Source organism: Seriola lalandi, unplaced genomic scaffold (genome assembly GCF_002814215.2).
Source record: "Seriola lalandi dorsalis isolate HSWRI2012SDOR001 ecotype SW California unplaced genomic scaffold, Sedor1 jcf7180002054582, whole genome shotgun sequence".
Classification (NCBI taxonomy): Eukaryota; Metazoa; Chordata; class Actinopteri; order Carangiformes; family Carangidae; genus Seriola; species Seriola lalandi.
Window position 1 is genome coordinate 468670 of NW_019525135.1, and position 13641 is coordinate 482310.

The 13641-nt window shown below is 42.3% G+C and overlaps 2 protein-coding genes and 1 pseudogene across 2 annotated transcripts; all 3 read left to right on the forward strand.

Annotated features, from left to right (window-relative positions):
* Window positions 1–517: 517 nt before the first annotated feature.
* LOC111664059 (uncharacterized) lies at window positions 518–2404 on the forward strand. Its single transcript, XM_023418521.2, has 2 exons — window positions 518–635; window positions 722–2404. The coding sequence occupies exons 1-2, from the start codon at window positions 593–595 to the stop codon at window positions 2317–2319; spliced, it is 1641 nt and encodes a 546-aa protein (XP_023274289.1). The 5' UTR covers window positions 518–592; the 3' UTR covers window positions 2320–2404.
* Window positions 2405–4115: 1711 nt separating this feature from the next.
* LOC111664063 (glutamine synthetase-like) lies at window positions 4116–6070 on the forward strand (annotated as a pseudogene).
* Window positions 6071–7207: 1137 nt separating this feature from the next.
* Window positions 7208–11848, forward strand: LOC111664062 (D(1) dopamine receptor-like). Its single transcript, XM_023418523.1, has one exon. It carries the CDS (start codon window positions 7299–7301, stop codon window positions 8850–8852), a length of 1554 nt encoding a protein of 517 aa, XP_023274291.1. The 5' UTR covers window positions 7208–7298; the 3' UTR covers window positions 8853–11848.
* Window positions 11849–13641: the final 1793 nt, after the last annotated feature.

The following is a 13641-nucleotide window of genomic DNA, read 5'->3' on the forward strand; positions in this document are numbered from 1 at the left end:
AGCTGCGTGAAATGCAACTGCAGTCAAAAAGTCTCCAGTGAGATTACATGAAAGTATACTGTACCTACAAATCATTATATTCATTTGAAATTTTTCCTCTCTTCTGTATTACATTAACTATCAGCAGTTTTGTCTAGTCTCTAGAGTTCTGCATGAAATCACTCAACACTGACAGTAAGGTGACTCACTTATTGATTCCTGGTGGTTTGTAAACAGCAGCTAATCAACTTATTTTCAAGATAAAGCAACACAACAATCAAATGACCCCAAATAATCACATTGACCCCAACTTACTCATACAACCCCCGACCTTACTCTCGGGCTTCTTCCTGGATCGTTGACTGTGCTGGACAATGCCCCCGCGATGGAGTGTGTATAGTGAGAGATAAGGCCTGCTGTGCTGAGTGTTAAAGAGACAGACTATTGGGCCACACTTTCTCCAGAGTGACATTACAAACATGGTGATGACGATGGTTAGAGTTCAGAGGGGATTCATGTGTCCTAAGGGCAGACACACCCACAATGTTGGGATCTATATAGAGATGCACTGCTCTCATTTGTTCTCAGTTTATGGAGGATAGCGAGCAGAAACATGTCATCTATCAGCAAGCAGCTGTCTTCCATCACCTGCACAGGTAAGTTCTGACTTTTTGTTTGTTTGTTTCTTTCTTTTTCGTTCTTTTGAACATAGCCTATCATTTCTCTTTTTGTGTCTCTTCAGGCAGGAGGCCATCTCCCTCCTTCACTGAGATCAGACTGGTTTTACTTGGGAAGACTGGTAGTGGAAAAAGCTCCACTGCCAATTCCATCTTGGGGCGTAAGGTCTTTGACGCAAAGGTCAGTAGCTCCTCAGGCACTCAGCGTTGTCGCAGGGCCAGTGGAGAATTTCGTGGGCGACACCTGACACTCCTGGACACCCCAGGGCTGCTGGACACTCATCAGACTCCACAGGAGGTGCAGAAGGAGCTAAGGAGGAGTGTTAGCCTCCTGTACCCTGGGCCCCACGTGTTCCTCCTTGTTGTTCAGATCGGGAGGTTCACTCAGGAGGAGAAGGAGGCGGTGCGGCAGATCAAACAGGCGATGGGCTCTCTAGCTTTGAGGTTCTCAGTGGTGGTTTTTACCCATGGAGAACTTCTGGAAGAAGGGACATCTGTGAAGCAGGGTCTGATAGACGGCTGCAGGGATCTGGCTGAGCTAGTGGAAGAATGTGGGGGCAGGTATTGTGTCTTCAGCAACTATAGCTCCAAGAGCAAGGAGCAGGTGTCTGAGCTGCTTGCCTTAGTGGACAGCATGATGCAGGGTAATGAAGGAAGCTACTACACCAGCAAGATTCTCCAGATAGCAGAAGAAGATCTGGATCGGGAGCTGCAGGAGGAGAGGAGGCTGCTGGAGGAAAAGGAGGAGCTGTTAAAAAAGAAGCAGGAGGCTGCAATCAAAGAAAGGTACAAAAGAGAGCTAATGATTTGTCAGCAAAAAAGCAAGATGGAGATGGAGGAGATGAAGAAAAAACAGGAGTTAGAGAAGCAGAATGGGGAGAAACTGGCGAGAATTCGAGAGGAGGCCTTTAAAAGACAGTTGGAGGAGAATGAAAAGAGGGAGAAGGAGAGGAAGATACAAGAGATGGTGAGAGTGATGGAGATATGCAGACAGGAGGAGGAGAAGAGGGAAGTGCTTCACGAAAAGCTTAACAAAGTTACTAAAATGCTGGAGGAGCAGGCTGAGTGCGAGGAGAAAACAATAAGAGCAATGGAGGAGAAGATGCAAATGGACAGAGTGGAAAACCAGAGGAAAGAGAGAGAGAAGGAACTTCAGCAAATACAGAAGGAGCAGGCCATCAGGCAGAGGGAGGAGATGAAGAGAGAAGCTTTGCAGAAAGAGCTGGATAAACTCTTGGAGGAGCAGAGCAGGAAGGAGGAGGAGAGGAAAAAGCAAATGGAGGACATGCTCAGGCATGAGAGGGATGAAAATCAGAGAGAAAGAGACATACAAATGGAGAACCAGAGAGCAGAGAAAAGGAGAACAGAGGCTCTGAGGCAGGAGCTAAAAGTCCTCAAAATGAAGATAGAGCAACAGAAAGCAAGAGAGGAAAGCCTCGAGAGGCAGCTGGAGGACAACCAACGCAGGGGGAGAGAAAAGTGCAACAAAGAAATCACAATGTTGAAAAAGCAGTGCGACAGGAAGTGTTCAGAGACAACCCAGATGAGATCTGCAGGGAAACACAGCAAAGTGACAACTGTGTCCGGATATGCGCAAGAGATGGGACTGGTGGTTCTGAATGCAGCTTTAGAAAGTATTGGAGCTCCCTGTTGTATACAGTAACAGGGAGAACATTTCTAGTCTATTTATTATTTTACACTTACTGTATGTCAGGACAAATAAACTCGTTATAACTGTGTCTCTTTCATGCACGTTTGGGCTGTGACCTTAATTACGAGTAATTTTTCAGGAATGTAATGGCACAATATGTTGTGACTTTTAAATTATCATTATTATTAGATACAACCATTAACTCACAGTTAGGAAAAGAAAGGAAATTAATGCCCATGTGAAAGCAAATCATTTCAACAAATGGATGTAATTCCAGTGTGTCCTAAATCAGCAAATGCATAAAAATAGTACAAATTCTCAAAAATGATGGAGATAATCTGATTATCAGATCCCGCCCTCTGCTTCGGACTATCTGTCTCTGTCTCCATCAGCTAAATCTGTATTCAAACAAAACCCTGATGCCATTAATAAAGATCAAATATTGCTTGAGTGCTATTTCAGCATTCCTCACTGATGCTCCAACTTCAGCAGCGCCATCTGGTTCTGTCCCTGGCCAGAAAGTCTGCTTTTATCTACAGAAGTGTCTTTTGTGTGTGTATGTGTGTGTGTGTGTGTGTGTGTGTGTGTGTGTGTGTGTGTGTGACAGAGAGAGAGAGAGAGAGTGTTCCGGAAGCAGGGGTATTAAATTTAGAGTGCAGTATCATGGCAGTATGTTGTTTGAACAATACTGCCTAAAGGCAGCAGGCAGAGGAGGGGCGACGCGGTCATATTACAATTCACTGGAAAATATGCGTAAAGACTGGAAACAGGGGGAAACAGCTAGCCTGGCTCTGTCCAAAGGGTGATTTGTGGAGTACCACAAAGACTCTGTAAGACTCTGTGACGACAAGTCTCCAGGAAGTTATTGCTTCTAGTCTGTCACTTCTGTCCAGGTGCTGATAGGCTGATTTTGTTACTTGTTTGCAAACAGTTGCTTAAACACATCCAGCAGCTATGGAACTAAATTATCATTAATCTAGAGTCGGGTGCTGACTACAAGGTAAACGCAATATTCACTCCCTCATGGCTCTGTTTTAAGACTCCACCACCTCCTGAGGGAAACATTAATTTACTTTGGTTCAATTGTATTTATATAGCGCTAAATCATAACATACATTATCTTAAGGCACTTTATAGAGTACGGTCAAGACCTTACAATATTATAGACCCAACCCAACAGTTCCCACCATGAGCAAACACATGGCGACTGTGGAGAGGAAAAACTCCCTTTTAACAGGAAGAAACCTCTGACAGAACTGGACTCATGGTGGGCGGCCGTCTGCCTCGACCAGTCAGGTTCAGAGGAGAGAAAGGGGATGGATAAGAATGAGTGCAGAGAGGGGGAGAGAGAGATCTGAACAGCTGTATATAGCCTATTGTCATATTGAAGCACTGTCAGACTGGTAGCTATGATAATAATAATATTAGTGATACTCCGTGCAATAATGTTATTTATACTGTGTTCACCATTAAGTCACTAATTATGTGTCTGCTGATTGTTGCTTAGCAGGTGGTTTACACTGAGGTTTTAGAGCTTTTTTTTTTCCTGAAAAGAGTTTCCTGCTGTGGCAAAACACGACGGTGCAGTGAGAGTGAACACAAACAGTAAAGTTGCACGCAAGACAGTTAAACAATGAGCTGAAATTTGCTATAAAGCTCAGTTAATCTAGGTAAATAGAGGGAGACCCTACAGCTGTTCATTAGGTGATAGGATATGAGGGTCGTTGAGCTGGTTTTATACGCTTTTGAACATACCCATATTTTTTAGGAGGAATGGAAAGTGCATTAGCAACAAATGCTCTTGTAAGAAGGAGTGCTCTATTTGAAGAAAAGCGTTTCCAAGAATCTGGAGAAAATCATCATGTCTGCTGCGTCCAAGAACCTCAGTCTTCAGAAGATAGTCAAGAAGCACTATCTGTCACTTGCCAACATTGCAGAGTGTCAGGTCACATAAGTCTGGATTGATGAAACTAAAGAAAATCTACAGGAGGTGTGATTATGAAAATATTGAGCTACAAAAACCTATTGTGTATTAAGAGTGTTAACAATTCATTTTTATAGTTGAAAAATGTAGTATGTAATGTTATAGCAGCAATGATTCAAATTCTTATTGTGTTTTGTATTTGTAACTGTTTCCCCATCAACTCGTTTTGTGTTAGTTCTACTCTCAGTGGCTTGTGCTGTGGGCATTAACAAAGTGTATGGGAGAGACATTTCCGTGTCACTACAGAGCCTGCCTATATGCTGGTGGCAAGGTCTGTGGCACCAATGCAGAAGATTTTGCCTCCCAGGTATGAACAGGTTGTCTGACTGGTTTTGAACTGTTTTACCACCATCATATACATGGAGCACAGACAGAGCTTATATTCAATAATAAATTAGCAACATTAATTTATTAAAAACTATTTTACTACTTTTGATTTGCTCATACATTTATTTGAGCCTAACCAGCTGCAGCTGAAAACGCTGAGAGTGGTGAAAGTGAACAAGAACAGTGGGCTGAGCAGCTAAACAGTGAGCTGAAACTCACTTTATCCTCCATAATACTGAACATAGCTGTATATTCAGGTGCTAATTCTCTGGAGGTTCATCACTATGAGTGACAGTGTCACATTGTTTTCAGTAGTGGACAGACAAACATGGAGAGGGGAGGGGGATGACATGCAACAAAGGCCCTAAATTAACCACTTGAGTTTCATATGCGCAGGAAAAGAAATTGTGTTAAAATATTGTTTCATTTAGTATCTGTTAGTCCAGTGGTAAAGAAACATACCATAAAACTTCAATGTCCCCGAATCAATTATGGCTTGGGACCTTTGCAAATAATTTCCCTCTCCCCATATTTCCTCTCTGTGTCTACACTGTAAGGTCCAATAAAGACCAAAATAAATGCCAAGTAGATCAATAAATAAAAAAAATACTTCAAGGCCTCACACAATTTACACTCCAGGACATTGTTGTGTGATTGTGCGCACAACCAGAATGAAGGACACGAATTACAAATCCTCAAATGTCTCCTTTGCAGTGGGAGTTCCAGGTCGGCCCGTGTGAGGGGGCTGAAATGGAGGATCATCTGTGGATGGCCCGCTACATTCTGCACCGTCTGGGAAGACTTTGGGGTTGTTGCCTCCTTGGATGTTAAACCCATTAAGGGAAACATTTACACATCAGGCTGTCACATCAACTTCAGCACCAAGGAGATGAGGAGCGAAGGGGGACTTAAGTAAGTTTCAGAAAATGGAGTCTCACACACACACACACACACACACACACACACACACACACACACAGACACACACACAGTGTTCTTAATGTATAGAAAATAGTTGTTTAGAAATAGATGTATATATAAAATCTGTTCTCCGGGATGTTATAGATAGAAGAAGCGATAAGAAGACTGGGCAAGCGTCATTCTCAGCACCTCCGTGTCTACGATCCACATGGTGGTGCTGACACAATATTGTTCGCCTCACGGGTCAGAGCACTACCTGCACTTTCCATGACTTCTCTACAGCCACAGCCTGTTCGTAATGTTAGTGTTCGCATCCCTGGCCATGTCAGCCTCATGGGCTGCGGGTACCTTGAGGACAGACGTCCTGCTGCCAACTGCGACCCCTACACCGTGATGAGGGCCCTGGTTGAAACCTGTCTGCTGGGAGCCACTGGGGAAGATGATGAGGAGGAGGAGGACAAGGAGACCACGCCTGCCTGTAAAGGGCGAAAAGGCATCTAAGACACCACAAAGTGCAACAATGTATTACACACTTTGCATGGAGTTAAGTGCCTTTGTGAGATTTTAAAGAAATTTTTTTAAAGAAATTTTAAAGAAATCTCACAAATTTGCAAGTTCAAATCCAGAAAGTTTGTGTTGCATGAATGAAGTAAAATAATTGAAAATAAAATAAACTATAAATCAAGCTAACATAAGGCCTGTTTTTTTTCCTGCAAACTCATTAAGTCTAGTCAAGTTTATTTGTATTGAAAACAACTCGAGAATACAAAGTAAAAGCAAATACACGTGCCTTACTACATCTGTATTTCTGGCAGTAATCCTGATGAACTCTTGCAGAAGTAATAGATTTAGTAGCAATGGAGCAAGCAGCTTATGGCCTCCAACAAAATCACACTGGACAATATGAATTGTGGACACATATAAATACATACTATAATCAATAACAAGAGCTGTGGCATATTATGTGCTCAAGAAAGAAGGATAGGTCTATAATTTAATAAGACCTTCTCCTCCTTGGATGGCTGGTGAAATAAACAGAAAATTGCAAAGTTAGAAAATACAAAATACTGACAAGCAGATTAAAATGCAACAATAGCATTATCATAAGTCCAATACCTGCTCTCGTCCAGAAAAGATAAGTTCAAGGAATGAGTCAAATGAAATAAAGACAGGTCTTTTGTCAGACACTACACAGCCTGTGGCATTTATATGCAGTTTATTGTAGATAAATATCAGGGTAGATGGGTTTGTGTTTGCTCCACCTTGTTTCATCTTACTTTGTAGTGTTTCCCTTAAATAAGGAAGTATCATCTGTTTCATTTGTTTATTTCACTCTTTTTTCTTTTTCTATTGTTGGGTATTTCTTTTTCAGTACCCGTATTTACCTTTTTTATTTAATTATAGTTCTGAAATGTAAATGTAAATGTTATTCTGAAAGATCCAGTATTCATAAAAATGACTAATTATTATTCTTTGATGTGGCAGTGTTTTTATAGCACTTTTTCACTTTTAGCAAGTCAGTCCTAAATTACAATGGAGCCACTAATGGCGTGTCTTTTCCCGTGCAGAGTGGGAATCAGGAGAAGTGGGACAAAATCATTGGGATGAGAGAGGGGACATAAAACAGTAATGCAGAGTGAAAGTAAATGAATACAGACATCATGGCTTGACACGGTTGTCTCCTCTCTGATGGGAAACTTCTCTCTGCCCTGTGCGTCTCTGCGCTGTGTTGTCAGCCGTGAGTAGCAGCTGGTGGTGCATGTGGTCCCCAGTAAATCTGCTCTGCACTCAGAGCGGTAGCACGGAGCAGTCAGGACGCGCGGTCCACGCTCCCGGTGACTATTTTGCCCCTCGTCTTTTTGGAGTTCATGGCAGGAGTACGTGGCAATATCTTCCTTGCAATTTGACTTATGGCCGAGCCCAGGATCAGGCGATGAATAACACAACCGGCTTGGCACTGGTAGGAGCTGGCAGCCGGGAGGAGTTACCGGCACACCGAGCTCTAACGGGCTGTGTCCTGGCGCTGCTTATCATTTGGACGCTTTTAGGCAACTTCACGGTATGCGCAGCCGTTTATCGCTACCGGCACCTGCGCGCCAAAGTAACCAACATCTTCATCGTGTCCCTGGCTCTGTCAGATCTCCTGGTCGCCGTGCTCGTGATGCCGTGGAAGGCTGTGGCTGAGGTGGCCGGTTTCTGGCCGTTTGGCGGGTTCTGTAAGACCTGGCTGGCCTGCGACATCATGTGCTCCACGGCCTCCATCCTCAACCTGTGCGTCATAAGTGTGGACAGATACTGGGCCATCTCCAGCCCTTTCCGCTACGAGAGGAGCATGAACAAGAAAGTGGCTTCTGTTATGATCGGCGTAACCTGGACGGTGTCCGTGGTCATCTCCTTCGTTCCCGTGCAGCTGAACTGGCACAGGGCGGAGATCGGTGAACCAAGTGGGGAAGATTTGGCGCTTCACGGTGAGAGCATAGATGGGAGCTGTGACTCCAGCCTGAGCCGCACGTACGCCATCTCCTCCTCCCTCATCAGCTTCTACATCCCCGTGGCCATCATGATTGTCACATACACCCGCATCTACCGGATAGCCCAGATGCAGATCCGCATGATATCCTCCCTGGAGCGTGCGGCGGAGCACGCGCAGAGCTGTAGGTCGAATGTAAACCCTGAACTAGTATTTCCTCACCTGTGCACAGAAATCGGTGCCAACTCATATCAGTCTCATATCAGTCTACATTCAGTTTCTCCACGCACTAATCAGTCACACCGGGAGCTCAAAGTCTCCATCAGAAAAGAGACAAAAGTCCTCAAAACTCTGAGCATCATCATGGGTGTTTTTGTCTGCTGCTGGTTGCCATTCTTTATCCTGAACTGCGCTCTGCCCTTCTGCCCTGGACCAGGGGTCCCGGGGGCACAGCGGGGCCCTCACTGCGTCAGTGAAAAAACCTTTGATGTCTTTGTATGGATCGGTTGGAGCAATTCATCTCTCAACCCGGTCATCTATGCGTTTAACGCGGATTTTAGAGACGCCTTTCTGCGCCTGTTGCGCTGCCGCGGACGAGGGTGCTGGGCCGCTGTGAGCGCAGCGGTGGAGACAGTGATGGCGAGCAACGAAGCCGGGAACCTGAAGCAGGAGAGCCCGCTGAATGTGACGCTGGGCGTCTCCTGCGCCACGAACACCAGGGGAAGTCAGGACAGCGGGAACACCACGGTGACTGTGTGTTACCACAGAGGGACAACCTCGGAGCAGGTGACGGACACCGAGGAAAGCAACGACAAGGACAGACTGACGCAGATACCGATATGACGGGTCAGGGAGCCGGTCAAATATGCAAAGAAGGTGGATGGTGTGCACATCCAACCCCAAGTGTAGTTGTGGGACAAACAAAAAAGGCAATACAGACAAAAATGACAACTCCACTTTGGGTCTCCTGACAGAAACAGCTATTATTCATATTTTACAATGCATATGAAAAACACATAATGTCCTTTTCTTTCTTCAGGATGTGTTTTAATGAATTTGGGGTAATTGTAGGTGGAGTTGTCACTTCCTATTTATCTATAGGCTTTTTATAGCTTAATTTTTGTTCATACCCAACAAAGATTTTGTGGGTTGTGGGTCATAAAATGTATTGCCAGACTGAAAAATTCAGTGAGGACTACCTCTCTTTTTTCTTAAGATGGACAGATGAGATCTGGGTAAATATAGTGAGGCCCTACAGCAAGATTAAGCAAGGAGTGTTGTTCAGCAGGATTTACAATTATTTTTCTGTAGCCTCAGTTAAATCAAGTGGAAAAGCAACTTCATTATTCCTGTATGTGTTACTTATTTGAGAAGCAGTCACATATGACAAAAGGAGTAAGGCAGATGCCTGTATGGGCCTCAAGCAAGATGGGGCAGGTGTATAGTTTTCTTACTCTGTGTTAGATTAGAATAGATGTTGTACATGGATGATAAAACACCTTAAATTCACATTGCTGAAGTAATTTCAGTAAATTCTCAGATGAAACTTAACAGCAAACAAGTGAAATTATATCACCCACTTTTACATGAAAAACACTGAACGTTAGATCTACCAGGGACAGGGTTTTGCAGTATATGGCCATTCAAGGCCACGTTGTTGGCTTTGCTCACTCTCTCTTTCCCCATCATGGAGAGAGAGTTACCAGAGGTCAGGATTTCTCTGAATCTCTAGAAATGGGATTATGTAAGTAACTCACATTAGCACCCGTCAGCTGTGCGTCTTGGTGAATGCAGTGTGCACTCTGTTTCCCCCCTCTATCTCCTGAAAGAAACAAACATGAATAATTTGTAAAGGTTGTTCCTGTGAAAGATGCCCTGACCAGTGAGAACACAGAAGCTTTTATGGTGACAACCCTCAAAAATACAGGATGTGATTATTGTCTATGCAGTGAGGCTGACGCAGCTTCATATCCTGCTCCGTGATGAACTTTCTACAGATTAACTGATCATTGTTGTTTAATGAGACTTCCTTGTTAGTGTTAAAAATGAAAGCGTGTGTTATAACCTCAAGGAGCCATGAGCCTTAATGGAGTCAACAACAATTATGAGCTTATCCTGAGCTGCAAATATTTTGTTGGAGGTTGTGATTATATTAAGATTGAGAGAAATAGTTCTGTTGGTAAATACACTTATTTGCATTTTTGTTGAGAGTTAGATGAGAAGACTGATGTTCCTCTCATGCCTATACGCTAAATATTAAGCTACAACCAGCAGCTGGCTCTGTCTGAAGGTAAGGAAATAGTTTGACACATAACCTCCAGTAACACAAGAAATTACCATTTTTTACACTTTGGTACAGCTACTGGCTGTAGCTTCACTTTTAAAAGGTGCTATATGTACGTTTTTTCTATCGCTGCACAGCCAACGTTAACATTAACAGCAGCTGTTAACTCACCAGTCTAAAAAACGTTGCAATTAGCGTCAAACTTCATTTCTTTACCCACCAGAACTGTCTCCACTGTCGGAAAGCAGCACCAATGCTAACTTTTATCTCTTCTTATCTCTCTTCTGTACTTGTACTGACGTTAGCATGCTAACCAGCCCTGTCCCATCGTAGCCTATTGAGTCACCGAGCATCCAGTCTGTTCTCAGTTCAGCATGAGCGGATGAAGAGATAGTACTGATCACAGGACGTATTCTAACCTCTTATCTTGTCAATTCAACGACGATTGAAGCTCTTGGCTAGCGACCATCACCACGCAGCAGAGAAAACTGACATATGGCACCTTTAAAGCAATACTTTGACATTTTCTAAAGTACACTTATTTGCTTTAATACCAAGAGTCAAGTTAGAATTATACTTGCCTAGGCTACAACTAAGCAAACATGCACAGGGGTCGTTTGCATATGTTTGCGTCGCTGCTTCTTTTAACACAAATTACATACAATTAGTTGCTTTAGATTTGTTTTTCGTCTATGTTTAGAACGCACCTCCTTCCGACAGTTTAATCAAACAATCAGCTTGCTTAACATGCAGGTCTGCAGAGTGTGTTGATGAGATTTGGGAAGTGTGTGTTGGCCCCTCTGCGAGCCACCACTGTTATCCGTAACACACTGCAGGTTCTCAGAGACATTTACATGTATTTTTGGAGAAGCATAATTACAGCTTTAGTTGAGAAGCCTGATACCAATATCACGTCTGTACAATAATTACAACAATTAGCTTAGCATAAAAACTGGAAGCAGGGAGAAATAGCTATCAAGGCTCTGTCCAAAGGTAACAAAATCCACCCAACTCATTATATCATTTTTGGCTTTACAGGGGATTAGGTGCAAAGCTTTTGAGAGCACTTGGGTTTTTGAAGCAATTAAATGAGCTGGCTATTACTTGTTAATTGGAAAACTTTAGTAGTTCTTTAGTAGTTTTTTGTTACCATCCAACTCTTAGCAATAAAGCAAATAATTGTATTTCCCAAAATGTCAAACTATTTCCTTAAATTACACATATTATGGATCAGTGCAGCAACAAATAAAAAGACATATTTTCCATTTTTACTCAAAACATATATAGTTAACACATGTATGATCTGTATTAGGCACCAGTGATAACATGTTTGTGTCTGTGTTTATTCTGATTATGCAAGAGCAGAAAGACACAGAGATGGTACAGTATACTGTACAATTGTTTCCAGATGGGAAGTGTGTGTGCAGCCTTATGGTATTGGCTGTGTAATGGGCTTGTAACCTACATAGAACATCCATCAGCTATAGGCATCTCCAACTGTATGTAAGAATAGTCACCATACCAAAGAAGATTAATAAAACAGAGGTCAAATGAATTTTTAAAAGCGTGTCTCCCATTTACAGAAGTTGCATGTAGGTTACTGAGTGAGAAAAGTCATTACAGGCCTGACTGAAGCGCAGTTCAGAGAGAAAGTGTGCAGGGGTCTTTTCTCAGAGGAATGAAAAAGTGATTACACCTATTAATATTGACTGAATAATGACTGCCTTTATTTCATTCTGTTTCCATCTCATTCTCATGTGGTCCAAAAGGAGCTCACTGCATTAATGTGCCTCCCAGGGTAGTTGTGTCCACCTGGGGATGCTTTTAATGGGCTACATCTACCCAACTTGAATGTGCGAGAGTCAAATGAGCCCTCCATGTCGCAGGTAAGACATACAGATTGAGAAAGAGTTTCAGAAGGAGGTGAGAAGAACCAGTTATCAGCAGCCTATTAACTATCATGCATTGGCCAATGGACAAGATCACACACAGTGTCTTGTGACCCCTCCTCACAGGTTACTCTAATTGTCTGACTTGAAAACCTGTTACAAGGCTAAAGAGATCAAACTCAGATTTCACAAAAAAGCAAACCAATGTCCAAAAAATGAATTAAATTTTATTGTAGCAGAATAATGTATTTTCTTTTTTCTTTTACTATGAATCATCTTGTGACTATTTATCTCGTAGACCCACTGGAATTTGGAAAGCACTGCTTTAGCAAACATGTTTCTGTACATTCATGTTGATTCATCTGAATACAAAGTAACATTAACATGTCGAGCACTTTAATTGTTGCTAGCAAATAAAACTGGACAATCAGATTAGTTTATAGGTTTACAAAGCACTGAATGGTTCATCCTATCTTTTCACTTAAGACACAATTTTGAAAGCACTGATTTTAGGATCTACAATTTTACTGAACACATATAAAGGTTGTTTAAAGAACACATATCCTTGCAAGTATCATAATGGATGTAGTGTCCCTTTATATGTCATACACATAGATATTGGCTAATGGATTTGCTTTACCTCACACAGACTGTCTTTTCTCCTTTGATCCAGTTTGTGAAGTCTTTCCATGTGAAAGACCTAATCCTCTCTGGTCTCTTTGGGGACATGGGATCAGGTTGTTGCTGCGTTTCCTGCAATAATCCTGGTTCTCCAGAGGGAGACGTCCCCAGTCTCAGCATTACTGGAGATATATGAAGAACATTTTACACAGATTTAGTCCTCTTATATAAATGATGAAATCCTTTATGTTTAAGAACGGTCAGAGCATGTCTGAGAACTGAACACATTGTGTTTGTATGTTTTATTTATGAGTGTGTGTATTCAAGTCAATGAATCTGAATTATTTCTGGCAGAAAAATGAATTAGGTCAGATAAGATGAGCAAACCGGACAAGACTGAGAAAGGAAAAAGGAGAGGCGGGAGGGAAGGAGGGAGAGAGTGTCTGTGTGTGTGTGTTCGAGAGAGTGTGAACTATAAAAGACGACAGAGGATACATGAGAATTCAAGAGAGAAATATGGAGATTTTTAGGGTCAGGGGAAAGGCAGGTTCATAAAAAGGTTACAGCTAAACCAAAAATAAGACAAAAATAGTTACACAATAATGAACCCCTTCAAACCCAGTGTCTACTTTAATGGACATCAATATTGATATTTTTTCATTGCTCTCATCCACTAAAATTGCAATGTTTAAAATTTGATTTCCACCGAGAAACTTAGTGGCCTAGATTTAACCAATAAATGTCATATATGTATGATATTAATTTACAGGTTATACATGCATACCTCACTTTCTTGTTTCTTGAATCTTAAAAACACAGGATATCAGGTCTTTTTCTT

Coding starts and splice junctions, on each gene's coding strand:
- LOC111664059 (XM_023418521.2), top strand. CDS start 593: ATGTCATCTATCAGCAAGCAGCTGTCTTCCATCACCTGCACAG. Junction 636..721: donor GTCTTCCATCACCTGCACAG/GTAAGTTCTGAC, acceptor GTGTCTCTTCAG/GCAGGAGGCCATCTCCCTCC.
- LOC111664062 (XM_023418523.1), top strand. CDS start 7,299: ATGTGGTCCCCAGTAAATCTGCTCTGCACTCAGAGCGGTAGCACGGAG.